The following is a 27,786-nucleotide window of genomic DNA, read 5'->3' as shown; positions in this document are numbered from 1 at the left end:
CAGGGAAGATTGCTGAGGATCATTATATATCACAGACAGACAGATGAGGAGCCTAAATACAAACCCGTAAAGGCTGCAAATGAGAAGTGAAAGGCAAATGAAAACAGACTTTTGAGAAAAAGTAAATAAGGCTTTATGATGTCAATCTGATTGAAAACAAACATGCAAAGGCACTAGCAATAATCAGTTATTATAGTTTGAAGCCAAGCAGCACAAAATCCATTCCATCTTTGCTCAGTTGCTGAGCATATATTTAGACTGAGTGTTTTCATTGCAAGGCTGTCTGGGCCTGACCCAAAGAACCGCACTCATACAAAAAATCCCATTGAATTCAGCAGTATTTTCCACAAGAGAAAAAAAATAAATCTGTTTGTTCTACTCTCTTTTGCCTCTTACTGTGGCATGCAAATACTAGCAAACGAGGTGCAGGAATGATAGAAGCATTTTCACCAGCTTTACAGGAGCATAAAATGATGGTGTGAGGTTCAACACAGAGTGGAGAATTAAGACTGCTGCTGGCAGTGGAAGGTCACCTAGAAATGCTCCTTCCAGCCCCGCTCCAAGGAGGCTGAAAACAAGTCAGTCTTTATTTGAAGAGGATTAAGCTGTGGGTGACTCGGATTGCTGATGTTTGTCTGGTGAAACGAGGTGCTGTTCTACCCATCCTAAGTAATGCCCAGGGCATACAATCGCCACAGCCTGCAGGCTCAGTTTCTGTGTCCAAGCAGCATGGAGAATATTCTGCCAGAAGCAGCACCTGGTCAGGCACACATACCTGTATACATAAATAAATGTGTATCTCTGTATATATCAACATATATATGTGTGTGCGTGCATATACATACACGCATGTATTTTTACATATACAATTGTATTTATTTATGTGTGTATATATGTGTGTGTGAGATGTTTCATGTGCATTAGCAGGAAATTATTCTTAGAGAAATAGCTTTTTTTTTTAATAAGATGTCAATCAAAGCCTAATTTACAGAGTCAAGAGCTGCAAAAGTCTTGCTAGGCTGATGTCATAGGTTTGGGGGATGCATCAGTACATGCTGGTGCTCTGCTTGTTGAAGCTTGCTCAGCCAGCCAGAGAATAAGTCATTGCCACAGACATTTTCCATGCCCTCCTGTCCCAGGCAAAATGCATTTAGCTTGTGCATTGCCTGCATGTTGTTACTGTGCGGAAGGCCTTGCTGGGTGAAGTACTTGCTCTCAGCCAAGGAAAGCTGTTGGTTTGGGGGTGGATTCCTCAAGCAGGCATGGATTTCTATATCAGCAAGTCCAGAACCAGTGGATTGGTTTCACTCAGTAGCTTAGTTAAGAAGGGTAGCCCATGGGATATGGGTCATTTTGGCTACACCTTTTCATCTCCAGAGGCTGCAGCCTTCTAAAGTGTACCTCACAGCCTTGGTCGCAGGGATCGTATTTTCCTTTCCAGACACCAGGGAGGGTAAAGACCTCTAAAAGAAGCTGCTAAGCAGGCTGGCTTCAACATCTGGATGTGGTACTGCTGCACCTTCAGGGTTTCTTTCAGAAACAACAGGGAATACAGCACTGCCCCATCTGCCAGCCTTGTGGCAGATCAACGCTTCACATATGTTGCAAGAGGACAGCTTGCTTGCTCTCTGGAGCCTGCCAGAATCATCAAGGACAGCAGAGGAGGCAAAACAGCATTTGCAGATGGTGTCACACAACCTCCCAGCCTTCTAGAGGCTGATGCTGGGCTGGGATTGTTTGGAAGAAAATATTTCCTGCCCTGCTGTTTGAGTCTACCTCCACCCCAGGATGTCGGCACGTAACTACTGAGATGCACCCAGAGTGTACGGCACTGTCCCCGTGACTTTTCTCCCCCACAGAAAATCCCCCCAGTCCCACATGGGATACAATCCTTTCCCTCCCTTCATCTCTCAATAAATATGCATGCCAGGGGTTATCAAGCTGAGGGTCATTCTCAGTACTAACAATGGAAAAAAAAGCAATATCCAGCTGTTACTAAAGTAGTAAATCTAGTCACTTTGCAATTGTGGTCCTCAGTTTCCAAGCCCCCCAACAGATTCCTGATACATTCCATATTTTGCTCTTTATTTTGTTTTCCATTTGGCAAAGGCCAGGCTCCAAACCAGTGTGAAGAAAAACAACTTTTTTTTTTTCTCCCCCCCCCTTTTTTTTTCACTGTGCTATCTCTGCTCCAAGTCAGGCCAGGTAGTGCTTATCATTTCCTCCGCACTGCAAACACCAGCGTGCATGCGTTTCCTGCCAGCGAGTCCTAAACCATGAGCTGACATTGTTTTCAAGGCCCCCCTCGCTTGGAGGCAGGAGCAGCTCTGCCGCGCAGCGCTTCCTGTTGATGTCAGGCCCCTCTTCCTCCCAAAGCAAATGGGCTTCCTGCCGGCATCTGTGTCCTTTTCCATGAGGACTAGCAGGAGCCATTTTCCTATATAGAGGCCATGAAAAATAAAAATAAAAAAATAAAAAAAAAAAGGTAGTGGAGACAGGGATATAATGGGGAGGAGCAGGGTTGGACTTTTTTTTTCCCTAGCAGTGTTGAAGAACATCTGGGGCCTCTCTCGAGGAGGAGAGAGAAGAGATAAGAGGTCAAAACAATAGAGCTATGTCTCAGGGATGCCGGTATTTGCAAGTACCAGAGAAATCAGTTATTAGCAGAGAACATCAGAGACCAATTACAGCTGCCGATTTCCCACTGCTAAGGAATGTAAGCTCACAAAAGAAAAGCTACAGCCGCGGCCCCCATGCTCCAGCGGCGCTGTCATAAGCTGTGGAAGATGCCAAGACCTTTACACTAGACCATTGCCTTCATTTTTATTCTTTCAAATGGAGGAATCTCTACCACTGCCAGCACTGTTTTCATCAACAGTGGAGAAACTGGACGACGATTGCAGAACATGGCTTATGCCCAGCTGAAGCGCTTCAGCTCCACAGACTGCCATTGCATGAGCCACTGCTCCAAGCAGAGAAGGGCAAACCTAACCAGACACCATTTCGGACCTCCTCCGGTCCATGGCATTCCAGGTTTGCATTTGTCCCATTAGAGCAGGTGATGGGCTTGTCCCAGCTCCCACCAGAAGGTTATCAGTTTGCTGCACAGTGTGAGAAACAGCCCGAGAACGTGTGATTGCAAGCTCCGTCATGGTGGGCACACACAACATGAGGAGCACAGCCAGCCGTGGTGGTGGCATTGCCTGCCCTCCACAGCCTTTTGGCCACACGGCCCCCACAGCCTCCAGCACAGGGCGAGGAGCTGCCTTGTGTCAGGATGTTCCCCTGCAAGCAGAGGTTTTCCCTACTTAGAGAATGACTGGGGAAATAGAGTCCCCCAGCATTTTCTGTATCATCAGAGTCCCCCAGCATTTTCTGTATCATCACACCTAAAGCTATGGCCAAAATGGGTGGAGTGGGGAGGGGGTTTACCAAGGGGTCCCTAGCAATAACCAAAACAGGACCTGTCCCTTAGAGTCTCAACTACTGCTCCTAATGGTCTTCTGGGGATGAGTTTCTCATATGTTTCAATATTGTTATAATGTGATTTTTCTCCTTCCTTTCCTATCTGTTGCCTGGTCACCTTCCTGTGTCACTGTAGGAACTAAGCAAAGGGTTACACTTCCAATCTCCAGGCATAAATTGCCACAGAGGCTGACAAAATTACTCCAGCTTTATGCAACTGTAGCCAGCAGCAGATGTGGCCCCAAGTCTGGCAGAGCTGGCGGAGTTGCAAGAGAGTGAACTCGGGCTTAGTTTTCCTCACAAGAAGAAATTCTTACTCAAGGTGCAATTGCAAAATCTTGATGGCTGATACGGGTGTAAGATGCAAAGGGAAAAAGCCCACCTACATTCTCACAGCAGAAGTTTACTATGGCTGCTGAAATTCGCAGTGCTGATATTTCGGCAAGAATTCCCAGCCACAGAAGATGCGCCCCGCACAGCTAAACTCAGCGGGATAGGGGACCAGGAGAGGCGACCTCCTTGTTCTTTTCAGGGAGCTCCAGCCTACACAATGCCAGTGGCTTTTCTGGAAGGTGCCTAGCAGCTGGCAGCACCAGCTAAAACCTGTGAGCGCTTTGCAGGATGGGACCCCGTTTCCAAAGCTGCCCTGGGAGCAAAGCCACATTTTGACGAAAAAGTGCGCAAGAGAAGCAGGCTCCACCGAGCTCACATTTCCTGTCGCGCTCTCCCTCTCTTTTAGTACGGCTTGCTATTCGTGAATGAATTACCTCAATCCCTCTTAAGCAATGTTCTGACCAGGAAAAGGGTGTGGAGATTATTAATGGAAAAATCCTTGAATCTTTTAGCCCTGTAGCATGGCTACAGTTACAATGAAAACAGGATACCATGCTTGCATATGGGAAGGAGGAAGAGAAAAGGAGCAGAAACTCTAATGATCTACAGGGACTTACTCGCAAGGAAGAACAAAGTGGCGGTGGTGAACTGGCAGAGCTGGCCCAAATCACCAGGAGAGAAAGGAATGCGCACGGTAGTGGTCTGCACGGAGTGTAACTACCACCGAGGGAAATGGCTTGTTCTGGATGATCAAGGGGTTGTAACTAGGAGTGACTGAATGAAATTATGAGGGGAAATTTAGGTTGAATGGTAGGAAAAAACCTCCTAAGCGTGAGACATAGTGTCATGTTGTAGAATTGCCTCCTCAAGGGAGGAGGCAGGAGCCACGCTGCCTGGATATTTAGAATTAGGCAGGAGATTATTCTGAAGGGAACAGTCCTGCACGGGCCGCTGTTGTCTTTCTGATGTCGGTATCAGGTGATGCCTTTTAAGCCACAGTGAGAACCCGTGGAAGAGCTTGCTGTGTTAATTATAAAGGAAAGCATATAGTGCCAGCACTCACTACAACAAGGGGCAACCGCAGCCAGCAGCTGGAGTTTAAATTGGATACTAAAGCATGCAGGAAGAAAGGCTACTTGAAAATCTTCCAGTAGAATGATTTTCCAGTGGAAAAGTGTGCATTTCACAGAATCAAAATGTTTCATGGGAACACAGGGATTCGGTTCAATTTTTCAACCAAAGAAACACCCAAATATATTGTTTCTAGAAGGTGAAATGTGTTCACTTCCATATCATTATTTTCAATGATACCTTTTGAAGAATTTTTATTTAGGGGAAGTTTCTCGGGTTTTATTCTGATTCCAGATGAAAGGAAGTCTTGCAGTAGGGGAAGATGGAGCACAGTGCAAAACAGGAACCGGCTCTAATGAATATTGAGTGATATCATCAGAGACTGGCTAGTGTTTGCTCCTCTCTGTACACTTCTGAGGATGGCAGCACTGTTCCTTGCAAGCTGAAGCCCATAATATTGTGTGTGTTTCTCGTCAATGAACTAGAGAAAAAGAAGGCAAGTGTCCTAGGGTTTGCTTTTCAACCCTCAGGATACAAAAAACCCTCATTTGAAATCTTGCTTGTATCTCACATCCCCCATTGTGAGGATAAAACCCCAGCAGTCTTGCAGAATGTGCTTTGCTTCCGTCAGCAAAAATCTAACCCCTTGGCAAGGAGTCATGAATTAACAGAGGGTAAGTATTGTTTTCATCCCATAGGTGCAAAAAATGAGAAACAGAGATTAGTTGGCAGCTTGAGATCATGCAATGAGTTAGTTGAAAAGCCCACGGCTTTGGTTCCCGCTCTGTAACTAAACCACACGGCCAGTTTTCTGGTATCTGAACTCCTGATAAACAGAAACTTACCTTCAAAAGTTCAGAAGGTGGTAAAGCATGCAGAGATTACAAGTGGCTTATCAGAATCACTGACCCAGAAGTCAAGTTAAAAATCTCACACAGATGTGTTTTTTCTGGGAGCTCAACTCTTCCCAGGCTTCTAGCAAACCAGAAAGACCCTCCCTACCCAAACTTCTGGCCAAAAATCTAGACACACGGACTAGAACCTCAGGAGGAGATTTGAGTCAGAGATTGCCAATCAGATTCTTGGAGCAACCTTTTGGGTTGGTTGTCCTAAAAGTTAGCCTTGTACCAAAAGACCAGACTTCAGTACCCCTGTGCCTGGGAATGTCTGGAACTGGATCCACGCTTTGTGGCTTGGTCTCACTTCTAATTCTTTTCTTTTTTTTTTTTTTCCCTCTTGAATGGTTCTCTCATAACTAAATACCACAATAATGGCAAGAAGCTACCCAGAGGCCATGTGGGGAGAAACTGCATTATTTCTGATCATTTCAGGGAAGGGAGGTTGGTTGGGGGGGAGGCCTGAATTCACTGGAAAAGATGTCCTGTCTGTTCACAGATCAGTTATGCCAAACTTCCCTGTCTTCTGACTTCTCCCTCTCCTCAACTATCCTTTGGTTTCCTTTCTTTACTTTTCATTTTAATTTCACAGGGCACTCAGTTTTCAGCATAATTTTCTTCCCACGAGGACCAAACTCAAGTCCCACCTTTGGGACCTGGACTGAGGTTTAAAAATCCCTCCCCAGCAAAAAAAGGCACTTGGATCTGGCATTTACGATTCAGGCCTGTATCTTCCAACTGCAGCTCTAAACTGGATCAAAGACTTGTTCCTAGCTTTGTTCCCAGCTTTTGTTCCCTTCTCTGTTCCCTTGAAATGTCAGCAAACATGATGACTTTGTTGATGCCGTCAGGGTGGTCTGACCGCTTCCCACGCTGGGCATACAGATTGTGTAGCCGTGGAGCAGTCAGCAATTCACTGGGTGTCTCCTCTAGGATGTTGTTGTTCCTCACACCAAGGCAGTGGCCTGAAGCAGCAACGCTGCCATGAAATCAACAGAAAACAAATCCACTTCCAGCTGCCCTGGCTCGCACAGTGACACGCAGACTGTTTGTTCCAAACCAGCAGCTGCCAATGCTGCCAGGAGGACAGGAAACCACGCTGGGAAGTCAGGGCTCTCCTCAGATATTGGGATGGATATCCACCCCTTCAGACATTCCCCGCTTTGTCTGGAAGAAGGCTCAAAATATATGCGTTACTGCTGCCTCCCAAGCTGACAGACTGCAGGGATGTCAGAGACCACAGCCCTCATGGCTGTTCTAGCTCTCTGCTGACTTCCAAGTGGAAATGGTTTCTCTCAAGCCCAAGTGGGGGGACAAAGGCATGTCCTACCTCAGACACCTCCTGTCACCTCCCCAGACACCTCCGGGGCTGCTCTGAGATGACCCGGGACCTCCCTGGCTACTGGCTGTTCCTTAGTCAGCACTGTCTCTGCTGCGGGGTAGGGGCAGACAGCGCTGCCGGCCATCCTGACCTGGGTTGTTCCCTGCAAGACTGTGCAGAGCCCAGCAGGCTCCGCCTGAGCCGTGGGAAGTACCCACACAACGTGTCACCCCACTGTCGCAGCATCACAGGGCAGTTCACAGGAGGGATGGGGAAAAAGAGTTGACTACCAACCACAGGCTGTGTTTCTGTGCCCCATCACATGAACCACTTTTAGCCTGCACTGCCCAGTAAAGGTTGCCTTCGTATCATTCCTCTGCCCACCCGAAGTGTTTGTACCAAGGGGGATCCTCAGGGCTTCCAGGACATTTGTCCAGCTCGCTCTGCTTTGCCTGCCAATATGCTGCAAAATATTGGTCGTGGCCTCTCAGCTGTTCTGAAATAACGTGTTTGGCTTCAGCCTGAAGAGCCCGAGTGCTCTACTGCATTTCCCTGGTAGCCATCATGTTAAGGACGTGATCATATTTAGGAATGAACTGAGGCTCTTCCTGCTCTCTGCTCTGCACCTCTCAGGTTCAGGCAATCTTCCCCTACCACAATGCTTCTTCCCACTGTTTATTATTAATTCATTTTCTCCAATTACAGCAGAAAAGGGCCCTGGCCAAACGGAATTTTGCAGCATGTCTCAAAAAAGATCATATTTGTCTGCAGCTAGGCTTCATTTAAAGAAGGTCATTCTGTGGTCAGGCACTCTCAAAACAGACAGTGTCTTGTCTACAGGTCTCCAGAACCTCCCATCCAGGCACTGTCATTGAAGCTTTCAGCTTGAGTGCTCCTCTGATACACATCCAGCCTCACCAATACTTTCTCAGCAGTCTGTCCTTCAAGAGATTTAGGCCAACACAATCTACTTTTCTTGGAGTTGATACTACCACTATCTTCAATGCCAAGTGCAGTAAATTACAACAGTGCTACCTGCTGTTGACAAATCCACCTAAAATTTGGTTCTTTTTTTCAGTCTTGACAGCTGTTGTGTTCTGGTCCGTTCCTTGGACTTCCCTGGAGCTAATTTATGTCTCACGCTGGTGGTAACAGGGAAAGCACTTTGTCACAGGGGAGATTCGCAAGTACTCACGTCACGTAGACGTTGCTTTTGTTCTGCTGTTTCGCCAACCTAAATCATAAGCCTCTTTACGGCTGGGAACACTTGCTGTATATGCAGATTTGAAGTACTTCCCCACCAGTTGGCTGTAGCTTCCCAGATTTATACTAGTGTCACTGAGGTCAGAAGCTGGCCAGATGCCACGCAGCCTGCCTGTGCTTCTGGAGGAGCTCAGTGGTCAAAGGCAGCGTGCTGAAATGGAGGCAAGGTGTCAGAGTGCTGCAAGGTACTGGAAAAACTTTTCAGAGCCACAGTAACAAAATGAAGACACCCTTTCTCTGCCAGCAACGTGAATCCTGTATACTTCTTGTGTCCCACTGTGAGAGACCCTGCATGTTGGAGCACTTGAAAGGACACGTGGGGTGCCAAAAGCCACATGCTAGGGAAGGCCTGTGGTGCAACGTGCAGCCAACCCCTATGTTCCTAACTGGATCCCCTGGCTTGTACAGCCCTGCTCCATCAAACTTTGCCACACAGCCCTGCATGTTCCCTTCTACTCCATAGCTTCATATACCAGAGGACAGCTGGGCAGAGGACATTCAGTCAGGCCAGCTGTGCCTCTGGCCCACCTGAGCAGAGTAGCAAAGCAGCTGCAAGGAGACATGAATGCATGAAGTGCAGACACAGCTGTTGTGGACCAATGCCCTGGTCCCCTGGGCACAGATGATCCCATGTAGAGTTAGAGCCTGGTTTTGTATGCAGCGTTCGGGCCATCACAGGTTTTAGGATGGCTCTGCGTAGAGATGGGAGTCAGTTGTATGAATCCTGCACATAATGCACTACCCTTGATCGGAAATGCTGGGCATAATGGCAGCATTTAGCAGCATAGCCTGGTTCATAACCCCCTTGGTTTTGCAGCATGCAAGCAGATATTTGGATGGATGACATCTTGTTGGACTCAGGCTGGAAAGGGAGATGGCAAAGCGGGTGGGAGTCACATTCAGGTGTACATCAGCAAGCTTGTCCTGCTCAGAAGAAACAAAGGAAATGCTGCAAAAGATAGTGGCGTTCCCAGGGAATCCGCTTTTGAATCTGGCTTGCCTAGCCGCAACCTGAGATGCCTTTATAAATCGCATCAGGAAGGCAGCATTGGCTAACAGAACACAACAGCTAATCATAAAATCCAAAGAATATCCATTATGTGCTCAGCTAGTGACATTTTAAAGCCTATAATTTTTTGCATCTGTAGTCTACTGGCCTGTAGTATTTACTCTCCCTTCTCATGGAGCCAAGCTAGAGACAGACTCAGATAAAAACCCCGCAGCTGAACACCCCGGATTTCAGGGAAATTGAACTCAGGCGTCTATACTCCAAATTCAGCCCTGATCAGAGCAATCTGAGAAGAACCAGCTCAAAATGAGCTGGGCTCCAGACAGGCATCTTCATCTCCCACTTTGGGCAGGAGACAGCAGAGGCCAGTGCCAGACCTCCAGAGTGTAATCCAAGCAGGCTCTTGAGATATGCAAAACTCAGGTGAAACTTAAGTCAGCTTTGTACACCTGTAGACCTTTGTAGACAACAAACACAAGGTCTTTTTCTTCTGATTTCAGGTTTTGTTGGAGAAATTTCTTAACTTCGATTTGGTAGCACTTGGGTAACCTCAGTCCTCTTTTACACAATAGCCTGGGCACTCCTGACAAGAAGCTTTATAGAGGGTTTGAAAAAGAGACTTGGAAAAATATGAATTTGGGAAACGAGAATGTTATAACCTTGCTAGTGCAAAGGCAAAAGCCATTGAGCACACACAACTTTAGAAGCAGTGCAGCAAAATCCTTTGAAGGAAAACATCAGTGATTTTTATTATTGCCTTATATGAGTTCAGAATGTTGCAAAGTTAAACAAAACAATTATAAAGCTGGTTATTTAAAAATACTTAATGTTTCACAGTCTCCTTTGAGATGAATCAGGTATCCAAACATCTGGGGACTGCAAAATCCATCAGGAAACACAGACAGATGAGACACATTGAGACAGGAAGGTTCAGGGCTGCCATCGGAGAGACAAGGAACAGCAGGAGATTCCCGCAGGTTCTTTTGGGTAAGAAATGTTAGTACTACATGGATACGTACACTAAACAAAAAGAGGAAGAAAAAGAGAGGGCTAAAAAAGGTTTTTGCAAATCTCCTGCTGTTCTGTGTCTTTCTCACTTTGCTCTGATCTCTCTGTACATGTCACTGGTTGGCAGGATGACTGCTTCCTGATTCATGATTTCATATTTAATTCTTTCTATATAAAAGGAATTTAAAGGAAATTATTACAAATGGTTTGGCCACATTGCATCAAGTCATTGGAAACTATTTCATTACCCTTGACGTCTTCTTTTTTTTTTTCCTCTCCTTTTTTTTTTCTCCTTTAAGAGAAAAGTTAGATGCTTTCCTAAACACTTTCCAGACTTGAGCTACTCACAGATTGCATGTGGAAGGCAAACACAGCCCAGGCCTGGAAGAAAGAGGCTCTCATACTGGACACCCCAGTAGCTTGGGGCACTGCAGGCGGTGTCCTCAGCAGTGTTTCCTTTCAGAGAGCTGTTGCTGCATGAAAATGCTTTGGGTGTAGCAATCCTGTGCTCATCCCACAGGCGCTTCATGAAAGAGGCAACTGTTCCATGTTGGGAATTCAGAGAAACCTCTGGCCAGCAGCGGCTGCTGGAGGCACCCTGATTAAAGCCCCATTGTTTTTGCCCACTCCAGCAGTCCTGCTAAACTGCTCCCTGATGAAGCCCCTGTCTGTCCAGTGGTTTGGGAAGAGGCAAATAAGTAAATATGGTCATTGCTGGGAATAACAAAGACTGGGGGAAGCAAGGAAAGAGGAAGCAATGAAAAAAAAATCCTTTAATGCACTATGTTTCTTCAAAGGCAAATGCCAAGGAGTTGGGTTTCTGGGCTGTTTCTTTTGTCTGACTCCTGGATCTTGCTGTACTAAGGGCTTTGAGACACTAACAAACACATTGCAAACACAAGAAGGGGTGTTGCAGGAAAAGGGTGTTGAGATCATACTTAATCAAACTTCCTTACATTTTGATGGCTACAGTACTGCTGTATAAGTCAATCATCTCTTTGCCTTTGCAGTTCTCTGCAGCCAACACAGTTGAGCCATATACTTCAGGCCAAGACCTGTATCCTGATGTTAGTACCTGGCTGATGGGTTTGAGAGAAAAAAACCACCAGGCTAAGTTCATCTCCTTGCACAAGTCTATCTCAAAGGGGGATGAACTGCATGATCGAAAAGCAGGAACTTACTGGAGACTGTAAACTCAGAGAAGTTTTGATTCATAGCACAGGCTTCCAAAGCAAAGGAAGCCGAGGCACTGCATGCCCTCAGCAGGCAACGAAGCTGAGCACATTTAAACATTAAGTATTGAAATCTTATCAAAGCGAGATAAAGCTGCTCTTGCTCACACCCATAGACTCTGGAACTGATCAGAGACTGAAGCTCCTTTTAACATCAGTTTTAGGCACCAAAGGGGGGAATGGAAAAATGTAGTTAGCTGATGAAAAAATGCATCACTTGCAATGCAGTAACTCAATGGCATCTCCTTGCACTTTCCAAAACCAAACTTGTTTCAAGGGCTGAAAGGAGCCTGAAATAATTCCCTCACCTCTTGCCCTGGCTCAGTTTTGGGTAAGAATCTGGAAGAGGAGTTTTGGATAACAAGAGTTGTTGGCACTGTGAGCATCTTCCTTTCCTCTTCACTGTTTCTGATGAACACTATTCCTGTCTATCCTCTGCTTGTCTGTACCCAGAAAAGCATCTCTTCATCTGCTCTAACCCTACTACCACAGCTGCCGGGATTTTGAATTTTGCTCCCACTTACAGCCCTCTCCCTTCTACCATTCATTGGCAGTCTACAGTTCCAATACAGTCAGTTTTGCTCTCAGACTAGTTTTTCCAACCTTCGCCTTCAAGTATATTGGAATTTCCTCACATGCTTTCTCCACTCCACCTTTGCCCTTATTCCCTTTCCCCATTCGTTCCTTCCAGTCTCCTTTTTCATTTCTCTGCCACACTTCTTCCCTCCCAGCTGTTTCTTTGGATGCATGATCATTAGCTTCTATCAATAACCTAAGGTTGGGCCTGGTTCCAAAACCAGAATCAATTGAAATTGCTGCTGATGACTTCTAAGGGGCAGTCTTTCCCATGAGCCAGTAATGAACCATGTCCCAGGGCGTGCGAAGAAAAAGCTGTGTTATTCCATATTCTCCTTTCTAAATCAGAGACTATAAAATGAAGATTGCAGTCTTGCAGAAAGTCTTTGCAGCACTTTTTGTTTTGTTTTGTTTTTGCAAGATTAGCAGAATTAAAGACAGCATCCTGGCCAAATTCCAGTTTCGGGTAATCTCTTCTGCTATTTCAGATAGATGCTGCATTGTTTTTCCACTTCCTAGACCCAGGGGTTAGGTGGTAAATGGCTGTCATGTTCTCTTCAAAGCTAAAATGTCACGTATCAGGGCAGAGGCCTCACTAACTCAGGAGGAAGCACTAGCAACCTTCCCCTCTAGGTATGTAATGCCATCCTGGTGTTCCTCACACCTCCCTCTGAGGCCTGTGGTATGGGGCCTGCCTGAGAGAGGCAAGCTGAGCAAGCGCCATCCTTTTCCACCCTCAGCATCATCCATTGTGGCACTCCCCACAGCCGCAAGAGCTCACTTTTCAGTACTGGGTGGTGAAAACAGCTGAGACCCTTCCCATTTAAGAATAACAATAATTTAAAAAATAATAATACTGGGAACTTTGTACCAAAAAGAAGACGATAGCAGCATCATTTAACCACTGAGGGGAATAGGATGTGGAAAAAGAAGGAGTGGCCTAAGGTCTCTCACTGAGTCAAGCAGCGGCAGGAGCCCAGCTTGCCATAGCCTATGGCATGCCACCGGTGTGACTCCAACCACCTCCTTTGCTCTACGTAATTCAAACTCCAATCTGAGCAACATAGCCTTCATTTGCTTACAAACATCAGAATGTAAAGAGAAAAGGAGAAGGTGTGCTTTTAAGCTGCTTACATCTCTGCCAGGTCACCAAACCAGATGCAGGATAAAGGAAGCCAAGCTGACGGTGCAAAATTTCATTTCACACGTGAACATCCATGTTCCCTTTTAGCCACCGGTACTGCCTTGGCATGGGGCGTGGAGCGGATGGCACTGCCCAGGGCACACCTGGAGCTCTTCCCAATATTCCAGACAACTGTGCTGCTAGTAGCTCACAAAAGGACTCAGCCAAAACTGCTGACATGTGTCAAATTCCCCAGGCAGCGTTACTGGCCCAGCCAAGTGAGTTCGAGGAGTCATCTGGCCAGGGACACGGAGCCCACGTGCCGGGGGCCGGCCTCTTGCTCCCCGGGCTGGGATAATCAGACATTGTTCGGCCACTGAATCGCCGCTCTGTCGGGCTGAGGGCTTGTCTCGTAGGGATAAGCTAATTAACATGCAAACTACCAAGGGAAGGAGAGGGTCAGAGATGGCCCTCACCCCTTCGTCTCCCCCGTAATAAACAGGACGTTTATGTGAAACCACAACAGCCCGATGCAGGGAGGGGAGAATGGGTGGGGATGGAAGAAGCTTCCCATTCGAACCTTAACATGGGAGCCCTCATCAACCATGGGAGAGGATTTTCCTGCCATACCCAGGTTTGCAGTCAGTTCGCAGTGCACTTGGGAGCAGTCCCCAAAGCCGCCCGGAGATCTCAGCGGTGCACAGTGCCACGCTTGCTGCCTAGTCTCCCTTGTCCCGCATCGGCCGAGGTCCCGCTTTCAGCACCGCAGCCCAACCAAAGAGCTGAAAGCACTGCAGAGACAGGACAGCACGGAATGTCCCAGCCTCCACACAGCATCACCATGAGGTAAAGCAAGTAGCGCTATTGCTATCAGCCTCTTTTCAAGGAGGCAGAAGTGAGGAAAGGGGTAGAAATAAGGCACTTTACAAGCTAAAATATCATTCCTTAAGCACAAGAATGGATGTCAGGTGCACCTGCACTGTCCCCTGAATCACAGCTATGCAAAATCTTTTCATATCCTGCAAACATTCTCTGTCAAGAGGCAGGAACACGTTTTTCTGATTTTTCCTATTCTCCCAAAAAAACCACACGCATGTCTCTTTCCTCTTTTTCTACCAATGCTCACTTAAAATTGCTTCATAGGTATATAATGTGACAAAGAAAAGCCTTGCTGTCACCCTTTGTCCATGTGCTAAATCCTTCCACCATCCTGCAGTGAGTTCAAATCTATAGTAAGAGATGCATGAAAAATCCAACGTAGGGAACCATTATTACGGCAGGTATAAGCCTCCAAAGCCCTTAGTATCCAGAGCTGCAGTTCACGTCTGTCTTTAATACCCAAGAGCTAACATCAATAATTTAACGAGCGCCTTACATCCTGAAATATTTCACAAACTGCAAAAACAAGACTCACTCCACCCACCTCTAGGCTGAGAGGTGGCAGCTGTTGAGCTGGGCAGAGCAATGCTACGTGACAGTTTAGGACACTGAGTTAAAAAAAAAAAACAACAAACCATGGCTCCAGCTGAAATTGTTTCTGGAAAGGGGAAGACATAGCACAGCATGTACATACGTAAAAAAGTCCCTATCCCCTAGATACAAAAGATAAACCAGAACTTTTTTAAAGGATTGGGGCCCTTGTTTTGCACTGTGCTCAGATGGCAACATTACCCTAAACGATGCCAAGGCAGCAACTTGACTGAACTGATAATGCGCTTGCCATCTTCTGAATCACCCACCCCATTCCTGCAGCAGCTTTTTTTGAGCAACTCCCATGCAAATGCTAACCAGACATAAACCTGCTTAGGGTGTAATTGCTGTGAGCATGGCTTAAGGCTGAACAGCAGCACGCTTATTGAGCTGCCATGTTTAGGAGCCTAAGTAGTATCCAGTTAATCTTCTCAAATCTCATTATTGCAGCAGAGTGACAGATGGGTATTTTATCAGGCTAGAAACGAGGACTAATTAGGACTCATAGCCCTTCTTTGCATTTATTACATTGGTTCCTTCCACGCCTCTGAAGCACGTTTACGAGCTGTGCTGGGGGCGGCGGGCTGCCCCCACTGCTGCGCTCTGCCTGCCACCCCCAGGACGGGTCACCTGCACCTGGCTGATCTCAGGATGGGGCTGCAGGAGGATGTCTAGAGGGGGACCCCAAGTCAAAGCTACTGGGATGCAGAACTGGATTTCCTGACTTAGACCCCATTTGGGGCTTTACACAGCAAACCTTGGGCAGCAGTATGTGACTGGCGCTCGCTGTTGAGCCAGGAAGGAAGAATAATGGACTCAACAGATCAAAAACAGCTCTTCCCATTTACTGCTCTTAAGCCCGCCTTAGGCGGTGACGCTTGATATATTGACTTTGGCAACATGTGCATACTGCCATCCTGGCAATAAAGTTATTGAAACAGAGCAGGGGGGAAAAAACCCAAAACACCCAACTAAGTAAGGGGAACTGAAAACAGTTGAGAGAAGGGAGAACCCACCACGCCCCTTCTGTATCCCTGAGCCATCGCCTCAGGCCAAACCCCACGCTCCTTTTAGAGGTTCCAGGACATTTGTTTTAATTTTTTTTTCTGCATTCCTCTACCTTGTTGTACTTCTGGTTTCCAGCCGGGACTGGAAGGTAGAGAACAGGATTAATAGAAGGAAGTCTGTTGCTCTATTTTTCTGGCTTGATTAGAAGCAGAAGATGCAATAAATCTCACAAGAGAGATTGTTCTCATTTAGCCTCTCATGTATCTGAAACTACCTGACCAGAGCAAGGGTAAGGAAAATGCAATATCAAGCGGAGCACGCCAGGAAGATAAAAAGAGAAAGAGCAAAATGGTGAAGCTGTTCCCCTCTCTGATTTTGCATAAGGAAAGAAAACAATTCAGTCCCACTGACAGCTTATTTATTTCACACAAATTGCAGCACAGACGCAAGGGATCCAGAAGGAGGCTCACCCTGCCTGATCACACCTCTGAACCTCCTGAGGTGTGACTGCGATCGCTACCAGCAGCACCATAATGAGAGATGAATAGAAAAACAAGCACTAGTTGCACATGGAGCAAAGGGTTTTCCACAGGCTGATTGCCCCTGTTGTGTTGCCAAGCTGCCTGTATGCAACAGGACTGACAGTCACATTCACTGCTAGAGATGGCAAACACAGAATACTTACAGCATCAAAAATATCCCAACTGAAATATTCAGATCCAAATAAACAAACCCCTCCCTTTTCTCCCAGTGTTCTGGGTTTGCTAAATCAGCATTTTTTGATGAGCCAGTGAATACAGACAGTAAGATCAGGCACAGATCTAGCCCAGATTCTCAGCCCTGCATCCCACATGTAGAGAAAGTTCACGAGCATGTCAGCACCTTTCAGAAAAAAAGGCAGTACTAATGCTGCTGTGTGTGGTGAAAACCATACTGGTATCATTTAAAATAAGTTTGTACTGGAGAATCTGAACTGTTCTCCTGTCTAACACTGCATAGGAAACACGTTACACAATTTAGTTACAGGAGGAATGTCTCCTGGCCCTTTGGATGTTCAATCCCTATTTTAGAGATGCAGGTATAGCTCCTCTAAACATTTCACCATGTGACAGCATTTAATCACATTACAAAACCAAATGCACACACGTTCCCAGATGAGAGAACGCAAAGAAAGGACATGAGATGTAAACAGAGCTTTGCATTTGGTTTGGGGGTTTGTTTTTGTTCTTTCTTTAACAGTTCTGTGCTTTACAGAACTAAACAAAGCCTCTTATTCCAGATGATAAATCTTCAAGCTGCTTCTGGCCCCAGAGAGCACAGGAGATAATAGCATTTCCAAAGGCATTTAGTTAGCTGAGCCTTGAGTGTAGAAGAGGGCAGAGAGAGGAGCTGGAGATAAATGGCTATGAACCCAGCTCAGCTGCTCAGGGCACATTTCTGAGAGCAGCAGCCACAGCTGAGAATCCTGCACAGGGATGCACACTTGCCCTCCCCTTGCCCAGTCCCCGTGCTGGAGAAGGGCATGTAACACAGGCACTGCGAAAGGAAGAATTCCGGCCACAAGCCCCCGGTGCGGTGCACAGTGCCTTTGTGGGGGCTGTACAACCACCACCTGAGAAAGGTGTGCTGCTTCACTGCATGATTTGTAGGCTTTCTATTAAGCCAAGGCTCTGCAAAGCTTTCATCAGATGCAGCTTATCAGCATATTATATAAAGCATGCATTAATTTGTTTGAGCTGGCCAGCTGCAAGACTGCAGAAATCATTAAAGAACAGCGGCCCTTTATGAAAAGACAATTCATTTTCAGCATTAACCAGGGCAGAAAGGATCCTTAACACTGTCCCAATTGCATGTTAGTTATTGACTGACATTGCCAGCCTAGCCTGGGATACCAAGGCCAATTTCTGATAGAAACTGTATGAATTACTAGGAACATGAGAAGAATTAGGAAGAGTGTTGCCAGCAGGTCAAGTGATGTGATCCTTCGCCTCTGCTCATCACTGGTGAGCCCACTCCTGGAGTCCTGTGTCCAGCTCCCCAGGACAAGAATTACACAGACTGATTAGAGCGAGCCCAGCTCGGGGCCACAATGATTAAGGGACTGGAGCACCTCCCATATGAGGAGGGGCTGGGAGAGCTGGGACTGTTCAGCCTGGATAAAAGAAAGAACACAAGGGATCTTATCGATGTGTACAAATACCTGATGGGAAGGAATGAAGAAAAGGGAACCAGGATCTTCTCAGTGGTGCCCATTGACAAGATAAGAGGCACAAATTAAAAAAAAAATGAGATTCCATCTGAACACAACATTTTTTTATGGTGACAGTAGTCAAAGGCTGAATCAGGTTGCCCAGAGAGGTTGTGGAGTCTCCATCTGTGGAGATACTCAAAACTCAGCTGGACACAGTCCTGGGCAACCATCTCTAGCTGACCTTGCTTGAGCAGGGAGCTGGTCTAGATAATCTCAAGAGGTCCCTGCTCATACCAATAATTCTGTGATTCTGTCACATTTTTGGCTGTTATCAACATAACTTTTCCCATATGCACATTAAATTACCTAAGTCCAAGTGGCCATCCAGTCCACCCACCCTTGCTTGGAACTGGGGCTGTCACACACAGCATCAGCTGCTTGCACTAGGATGGAGGTAGGCTGGTTTGAACCTAGAAGGAGGACAGCAACTGAGGCAGAGGAGCTGAAGCCAAATGCAAAAAGCATGGGGTTTGCTTTATCCCTTTTGGTGCACTGTTAAGATCAAAAGTGCCTCCACCGGGTTGAAGAAGGGGAGTCTAATCCGGCTGCAGCGTCATGTTCGAGGCAGGGGGGTGAGACAGAAGAGGACTGGGACTTCCCTGCCGCTCAAGTGGAGTGTGCCAAGACTTGTAGTGTTAGAGACTAAACTCTTTGCTCTCACACGCACTGACAGCATTGATTTGGCACTTGAGTGAGGGTGAAGTTTAGTATTGGTGTCTATAACTTCATTATATGCAAGGGCCTAGACGTTTGACAACAAACTAGGTCTCAAGCCCATGGTAAGGATTTCATATCTGCAGTCACACTGAGGCAGAGGACCAGAAAGTCTGCTTGTGGTTTCAGATAAATATAGAAAACAGAGGGCTACATATTGCATTAAGTATGAAAGTTAATAATACAGTCAGCACAGTTGCCCCATGTTATTCAATTTAACACTAAATTCAATTTATGTTACACTGTTCTCTGTCTGTGTCCATTGTAAACATGCTGCAGATTTTTTTCTTTTTTTGTTGACAATGCAAAACACATTCACTGAAGTTATCAGCAGAGAAGCTGAAGGTTCTGGCATACAAACAAAGGACAGCTGGGGCTTGAGGCTCTGGGAATGTATGGAAAGTAGACACTAGTAGGCAACTAGCAACACTAGTTGCCCCTAAAACAACCAGCTGTGGAGCCAATTAGTAGCCTATGTATTGTAATAAGGTACCTGTAGGTTTCCGTGCCAAAGCTCTGAGTGCATCGTGCACCCCATTGGTGGTTCAGAACTGGAGGCAGACGCTGGTAGCTCTCCATCCTTTAATCACCTGCCATTTGCATTTCACACTCAGGAAACCTGCATCCGGTGCGGATCAGAGATCCAGTCGAAGCAGTGATATGGGCAGCCAGTCTGACAGCCACCCCACCCCGGGCCCTTTGGAGCAGGACTGGGTATGCTGTTACTAACAGGCTGTTTTCATTTCCCCTGTTACCCTTAAAGGAGAAACACTGGAACATAGATCTTTGGCACAAGCCTGACTGCCAGCAAATGTTGCTGCTGTAGAATTGTGTCATATATGCAAAGCCTGAGTTACAGTTGCAAGCTTTCTAGTATTTGTGTCATGAGCTCTCCAAACTAGAACCAGGCCCAGACCAAAACTTCAGATCCAAGCACTGCAGATTCTTGGGGATGGCCCAGACTAATTGTTTATCATGTCTACGTCAGTATATGCTGTACAATCACCCTGTGCAGCTGCAGCATGTCATCCACTGCAGTTCTTTCCTTGAACCTTTGTGAGCTGTGATACCACAAGCATGAAGTCCCTACTCCTTGGTTTCCCAAGTCCAAATGAAATCAGCTGTTACCAACAAAGAGAAAACATTTGCTAAAGCAAGATGTGTTTTCTAATCTAGCATCTACAGGCAAGACATGTGATACACGCTGTTCACAGGGGATGGGAGAAGGCAAGATCAAAGCAGGGCTTAGTGCATGCAAACAACACGTGTGCCTCCTGCAGTGCTTGGTAAGGGAAATGTAAAGCAGGAGGCAGCAATGGAAGAGGTCTCTGCTAATCACACAGCACTAGCAATGGAAAGTCAATATAGAACAAGGAGCTGAGCTCACAACACGAATGTTTAACTGCAGTAACACTGTGCCACAGAGACACAAAAATCCAGCTCCCAGGAACCAGAAACAGATTGAGGAAGTAACACAAACATCATCCAAAACAAGGAGGAACAGAGGAGTAACAGAAGCAGACAGATGGCTTCTGCTCTCGTTGTTCCCGGTGTCTTGTTGCTCTCACTTTGTTGCCATAGAGGCTGATATCTGGGACTCATAACATGATGCTCCACTTGTGAGAGTGGGTGGAGGAAAAGCGACCTTTATGTTATTAATAATTTCCCCCACACTATCCCTTTTGTCAGCAGAGTTTCTCACTCCCCTGTCCACTGGACATGCCTTGCCAGACTCTGAAAGGCCAAGGAGCTGTTTCCCCCCCAAGCCTGGTGCGGCTACTCCACCTGCCAATTCATGTACTCAGCCCTCAGGGCTGCACTGCCACAGCTCTCCTCCACTGTACAATAATACAGTCCCTCTTTTGCCCCAAAACTTCAGAGTCCAACTGTCCCTTTTGCTCCTTTCACAAAGATGAGGGGATGCAGGTTAAGTATCCACACAAACTGCACGACTACAGCCAGGGATAGACCCCACAGAGCATGTCATGAGGCTGCTTAGCACATCAGCAATGTGAAAACGTAGAGCAGATTGCAGCAGCACATCAGATAAAAAAAGAGGACTAATGCATTTCAAGCCAGCCCAAGAGGTTGTTCTAGTCCCCTTCTCTACTTCCTTCCTTGCAGGAAGACAAGCGTTTGCATAGCCTCGGGTGAGGTAGATCAGGGAAGAGATCTGGACTGAAAGCAACCTGGCCACAAAGAGAGAAAAAAGGTTTCTTTTCAGCACTATCAGTTCTTGAGACAGAAATTCCCAGTGCCACACTTTCTAATTTTGAGAGCAGGATGAAGGCAGCTTTTCATTCTTCTGCAGCAGATTAAATGGTGTGGCATTTTAATTTTTCCAAGGGGATTTAAAAAAAAAAAAAAAGCCTCATCTTTTTCCTCATTGCCATTAATGATCCTTCAGCAGTTTTCCCAGGACTTCCTGCATGCATCGCTAACCAAAAGCACCTATGGTGCATGCATTCACTTCAAAACATCAACACAGGAAAAGCAGATTAAAAAAAAAAAAACACTAAGTGGATGCAAGTGCGTCTTTGTGTGGTACACACTTACACGTGCTACGGACTTGTATGCACCCTCACGCACATCCGTGCATGCTCTTATCCCACAAACACATGCAGCTGCACATGCAAGTGTGAGGAAGGAAAGCTACGCGACCCAGAAAAGCTGCTTCACATCTGGGTAGCAGGTTTAACGACTGGCTCCTAAGGGAGCCTGTTCTCAAAGCAAACTACTTTCTTCCTGAGTGACAGATCTCCTCATCCCTCTGAGCACAGACAAGGCAGCTTCACAATGCAACACTTCATAGCATCAAAATCAGGCAGAACGTAGCGTGCTAAGGGACTGTACCAAAACAGTCAAAGATTGTACAAAGCATATTGCCACTGAATTACTGTTTTCCCTCAGAAATACTTGCCTATCTCATAGTACTACTTACAGTAAAGTCTTGACCTACTCTCAAAAGTGGTTAAGATCCTGCTTGGGGAGTCACTGCAAGCCAGAGGTCCTATGTTTTTATGAGACCGCTAACACTAAATGAAAACTTTCCTTAGTCTCTCATTCAAATGCAATTGTGACAAGGCAGAAGCAGTCATTGCACAGCCACACAGCGTAGAAGAATACCATGTGGGCTACCCATATGACAATCCAGGGGCTTGTAAGGGTTTCCTCACCCGTCTCCCTGTGCTACATTTCCAGACAACAGCTCCCTTTCCCTCCCCGGCCTCAGGCAGTGCTGCTGGCCGGCCATGCTCTCTGCCGTGGCAAGAAGGAGCCTCACGTGGAGAGCACGAGGGGTTTGGTGGCTTCAGAGCTCCTCAAATGAAGTAGCTCTGTTTCTACAGCAAATAACAAACAACGCCAATGAGCAACATTAGGAAAAGAGATGGAAAGTGCTTTGGGTGCAACAGGCTCAGGATGAGAAGCGTTGAGGGAGCTGTGGGGAGTGTGGGAGGGGGTTAAGGGGAAAAGCTGATCTCATTGCATCCCAACTAGACAACATCAGGCAGGAAACAGATGTGCAAGAAACCACAGAGGGGTACAGCAACAGCAGAATTAACTCTGCAGCAAATAGGGGAAGCTAGGATGCACAGAGCTGACCTGCACCCTGAGAACAAGGCGTCTAATCTGAGATTTGGTTTTTTGCAGTCCTGGTAGCACCTCCTATCCCAACATCTAGACACCATCATACTGAAAATGAAGGAATCGATTCAGCCTTTCTCCAAGTCCTACCTGGCTCTAAGCAAACGGGGCAAAGGTAGGTCTGAATCAGTAGTGGTTCCCATGCAAAAGACCAGATTATCTTTTACCAGTACATTCAAATTTTTATAGATGCTGTTATATTTCCAATTTTAAAAATGGAAGCTGTACCTGGTTGTGTACCTGAAATCCCAGTCTGAATCTCCCATAGTTAGAAGTACTGAGAACACTAAACTCCATTTTGACTTAGTCCCTCTCACTATAACAGCTTTGACTTTTTCAGCCCCCTCTTACACCATTTCTGTGATATAACCAGAAGCAAGACTACTCTTTGTGACTGCTTTCTTAGGCGGTTCAGACTGTCCTGCCCCAACTAAGGTCTGTGTACAACCTTGAGCCTTGCCTTCTCTGCTGGCCCAACCGTCACTAGCAAATTATACTGTTGTTATTACAGGAACTGGGGGCCTGATGTGCAGCTCCCATTGACTTCAGTAGAGACACTATCAGCTTTTCTCCTCTGGAAACCAGGCTGGTTATTGAGAGGCCAAAATACGGCTCTGATGTTAATCCTTCAGGGCTAATATCTGTTAGCTCCATTGCACCCGTACAACACTTTACTAAAGTTTGACATAGGAAAATGTTTTAGTAGAGGAAATTAGCTTCCTCCTGCATGGGTGCCTATCCATGCCCAAAGCCTGACACTGCTTTCTAGTGAAGCTCTGACACTCCAAAAGATCACTTGCCTCCATGTGTGGATTCAGTGCTGGCAGTGACAGAAGAGGGACTATGTTAAATCAGACAACTTTTACTCATTGGTATTGCCAGCCACCATTCTTTTATGTGAGCTTTTCCTCAAAGCCACTGCTATTAAAGTCATTGTTTGAGAATTTTAGTTGGAAGGAAGAAAAGTTAATTTTTCCCCAAGTGTCTCGCCTTCTTGCCAGCAGAAAGACTTGAAAACATAACTCAGATGCAAACCGAAGTTTCAGAAAACAGAAAGCAGAAAAAGAACCCAGCACTGATTCTTATTTTATCTCATGATTTTTTGTGGCCTGAGTCATGATTTTAAATGCTTGGGAGCACTTACAGCAGTCTGCCCCCATAAGGAGCATGACCAGTCTCTGTGTTGAGACTGCCAGCAGGAAAAGGCCAAATAGGGTCAAATGCAGTAGTGACAGGAACTGACTTGAAATACAGTAAATTCAACACATCTGACCTTCAAACCAGCCACCAGACAGCAACATCTGTCCATCACCACTGACCTGGATCAGATCTGAAGAATCATCTTAGGGCTAAAGGCTTTGTATCAATTTTTAGTCTCCTGAGCTAACCCACTGTACCTGATAAAGTCTTTCCATCTACACTGCTCTTAAATACTTTGTAGTTCTGCTGCAGCTTTTATTGTATTATCATAAAGCTCTTTATAACACAGCCTTAGGTACATCTGTCTGGTAAGGGAGACAGCAGGATCTTTTCACCCTTCACTGAAATGCAGCCATCTCTGGAGCGGACCATAGCAAGTTATTAAACAGTTAAATGACAGGAGAGGAAATGCTGATACCTTAAGCAGAATATAATTCTCTCCACTGGAATTTGGCAACAACACAGGGACTAAGGTCCTTGCAGAAAGCCCAAGTTTCTCTTCAACAACCACAAGCATGTAGGGACTCAAGTTGTGCATCTTTTCCACAAAGCACCACACAAGTAGTGCAGCACCCCCTAACTGTAACGGCCGTGTACTAATCCAGAGGGAAAAAAGCCAAATTGAATTGTCTACACTAGCCTTGGCCATTCCCTGTTCTCCCTTTGCAATCCCCAACACCAGCAAAGGAGATATCTGCTTCTCTTTGCCTGTGTGAGCGTGCAGGACCAGTTACACAAAGGAGCACTGCAGGATGGCACAAAGCAGACTTGAGCATGAAAGCACAAGCAATCTTGTGTCCTGCCTGTCCTACAGCCTCTTCTTCTTTTCCAGTTAACCCTTTTGGGTGCATTTTAAAACCTACTTTCATAAAGGTCCACAACAAACCATTTTCTGGACAGCAGCCAAAGTACTCTCCCCCTCCTCATCACTCCCAGATACCATAAACAGTCTTACATCTTCATTGCTTCCAAGTAGGGAACAAACAGAGCCTGCATCCCACCAGTTAAACATGTAGTACTATCTAACGCAGAGAGAAAGTTATTGCTTTACGTATCTGTCAAAGCCCCTGCTTGCAGGAGCACTGGCTTGTCACTGGAAATAATTCTTAGCAGGAGAATTCAACTATCCCCAAATCAACCACCTCTCACACCCTAAATGCTCCTCTGATTTTGTTTCATAGTTAACAGTTTGCAAGTTTGTGATGCCCTGGTGACATCTGAACCTTCACTTCTTCCCAAGATGTCACTTTGGCATACTTGGTCACTTTCCTATTGATCCTGAGAGCCATACCAACAATGAAAAAAAAAAAATTTAAAAAAATCTAATTCTCTCACTTCTTCTCTTCCTGTCCCGACAAACTGAATTGTACCAACTAACTTAACCTACAGCCTTCCAGTAAACCTATAACAACTGAGTCTTTCATTTCTGGATCCCACGGCAGTGGGCAACGGGATGTGCTATTCAGCAAATAGCAGTACTGCATAAAGGGAAAGGAACTTCACATTCTCCCCCACTGCTCCTCAGCATGGAGAGATAAGTAGGTTGGAACTGTGAACCATCCCACAAATGAGACTTGAGACAATGTCCTTTCTTGTGCCCAAAAAACTATTTTAAAAAAGTATGGCATTTTGGGTAATAAATTTTGCTGTTCTGGCCTAATTTCAACTGCAGTAACTATGTTTCTGCCTTTAAAATCCCCCTTGCTGCTTCAACTGAATATACTGCCTGTGCCTGCCCTCCCTGCGTTGTTTTTCAGTGTTCCTGTAAACAGCTGTAAATTGTTTCTCCTGTGGCAGCTCATGTTAGCACTAGATGGAATTTATCTATCTGTACCTTGTGCTGGCAAAGTGGTATCAGTTCATTAAGTCTGTTATTTTTGCTATTTCAATTCAATTGCTGTTAAGGGCTGTATAAGTTAAAAGATACAGTAATTGTTATGGATGCCTCACAATGACATTGAATGACTGGTTTTCCCTGATACCTAAACAAATGCACATATATAACATTTTAGCTTACTGATATATGTACTGCTTTCTTCACTGCAATGGAAAGGACTACTTATGTAGTCCATCCCTCTGCCACTGCAGTTCCACACTGTACTTCATCAGCTATGCTCATCAGCAAATGAAAGACCTGATTGTACAGCCCTCCCCGTACAAAGCTGACATTGCTGCTAGCAGCTTTTTTTTGCTTGGAGTAGCCTGACATTGGTTAAAGTTAGTTAATTCAAACTGGAACATAATGCCCACATCAGGGATGGTAACAGGCATGTATTTATTTTTCTTCTTGCTAAACTGCAGGTCTTTCTGTATGCCAAACTCTCAGCTCCTTCTCTCATCATCCGACCCTCTTTAAGAAAAATCGCTCTGCTCCTTCCCTCATCCAGGACTGACCATTTCAAGCTCTGGACACTCTGATCTTATTGCAGTTACCTCTTGTCTGAGCTACCATATTCTCCTCTGATATCTGGGGGCACGGAGGTCAGAGGGAGGAGGAGAAGAGAGAAAGATAAGGCAGGGCAGTGAAAATATTAGCTCAGCTGCCCCCTACACCTCATACACATCCCTACTCCACCCCACCCCCCATTCTCTATCCTGTCTCCATCCAGCAGTGAAAGGACAATATGGGAACTATAGTGGAGTCCTGGAAGGGCAGATGGGACGTTCCCAATTCCTCCCTACAGCCCTGCAACACTCTAGTCTCATGGACTTCAGGAGGATTTCCAAGTCCGGGAGGAGGCAACGCTATGCGCAGTTCTGATTTCCAAAACTAGCTCCCTAAAAGCCTGCTACCCCCTTCCATGGGGAGGCGATGGGAGAGGGCATCACAACGTACAGCTGGCCACCTCTATCCACACTTAGGCAGCCCGAAAGCCCTAGCCCAGTCCTTTCCCCACACGCAGCGCTACTCATGCAAGGGTCATGCAGACGCGTCACCAAAGCAATCTTCCGATTGTTCATTCATTGTGAGCAACTGGGCAGTGACTCCACTTCCTGGGGATAAACCAGCTCCAGGTTGTCTAGCCCTCAGCCTTGGGAAAGGTCCGGTTTGCTGTCCTACCAGTAAGAAAAGGGGGGACACGCGCTCTGCTCCTTCGCTACCAGAGTGAGAATAAAGAGGCATTTACCATCCTGCCCAGAGCTCTCCAGATGCTCCGTCAGGTCGCAGCCGAACGCGCTCGCGGCTCCCTTCCTCTTGAGTTTCTGCTTGGCTCCCTTGTTCTTCATGAGGTTAGTCCCAAAAGAGGTTCGCCCCCCCTCCTGCCTTGCCCCCCTCCCCCCGGTCTCACGCTGGGCAACAAAAATCTTGCTCTTCTCAGACCACCGCCTGTGTCCCGCTCCCAGGGAGTAACATCGGGGGTCCCGTACAGCGTCCAGCTGGAGAAGTAAACATTAATCCCCACCAGATGTTGGGCTGCTCCTGTGGCAGAGGAAGATCAGGGCAAGAGGAGGCTCCCCAGCCGGCAGCAGCAGCGATCATAGCCCGAGCCCGGAAGGGTTCTCATCAGAGGGAAGCGGGTGGTGGACGGGTGCCCGCATCGGAGCTGGCAAGTTGGGGGCAGGCGATGGTAGGGGAGGACGTCTTTCCCTCAGCACGGTCCCGAGACCCTCCAGGGCCACCTTCTGGGTTTTGTCAGCCACGCTGTCGCCACTTCCAGCAGAAAGCGTCCCAGTCTGGTCTTCCTTCTCTTGGCTTTCGGAGGAGACTGGAAGTTCAAACAGACTAATGAAAAGGGACCGGGGAAGAGTCTGCACAAGGCTCCTCTTTGGCTCCCCCCCTTCCCCTCCTCCTGCCTTCGGACAGTTAGAGGAATAAGAAACCAGCTTCCTGTTCTGACTCCCGCTCGCTCGCTCTCTCCTTTTCCCCCGTTTTACAAATCCTAGGATTATCCAGCTCAAAAAAATGCTGAAAGGAAGTTAGCTGAGGAGAGGGGCGGAGGACAGTTTTTGGCAGTAAAGTGCATGTGTGTGTGTGTGTGTGTGTGCGAGAGAGAGGCTGAGGGAAGGCGGGGAGAGTTGAGGGACTGGGATGGGGACGGGATGGGACGGGGGGGGGGGGGGGGAAGAGGGAAAGCCTGTCCTGACAGTCGACAGATAACGGACTGCCTGAGAGGAAATCACTGCGAGCCGAGCCGCAGCCGCAGCCCGCGGCGCAGTCAGACGCTTCCTGCGCTACCAACGCTCAGCTCTGAAAAGGCCC

General features: G+C 46.6%; 1 protein-coding gene across 2 annotated transcripts in view; it reads right to left on the bottom strand.

Annotated features, from left to right (window-relative positions):
- The window catches only part of ARHGAP31 (Rho GTPase activating protein 31), a 57,815-nt gene extending 30,354 nt beyond the window's left edge, over positions 1-27,461 (bottom strand). For both annotated transcript variants that reach the window (XM_075765348.1, XM_075765356.1), the window contains exon 1: positions 26,714-27,461. In XM_075765348.1, the coding sequence (XP_075621463.1) occupies positions 26,714-26,813 (100 nt within the window). In that variant the 5' untranslated portion in view covers positions 26,814-27,461. The remainder of the gene's footprint in view (positions 1-26,713) is intronic.
- Between the last annotated feature and the right edge of the window lie 325 nt (positions 27,462-27,786).

The sequence above is a fragment of the Balearica regulorum genome, chromosome 1 (assembly GCF_011004875.1).
Source record: "Balearica regulorum gibbericeps isolate bBalReg1 chromosome 1, bBalReg1.pri, whole genome shotgun sequence".
NCBI classification, from domain to species: Eukaryota; Metazoa; Chordata; class Aves; order Gruiformes; family Gruidae; genus Balearica; species Balearica regulorum.
The sequence above is the reverse complement of the archived record's forward strand: the minus strand, read 5'-3'. Positions and strand labels throughout refer to the sequence as shown.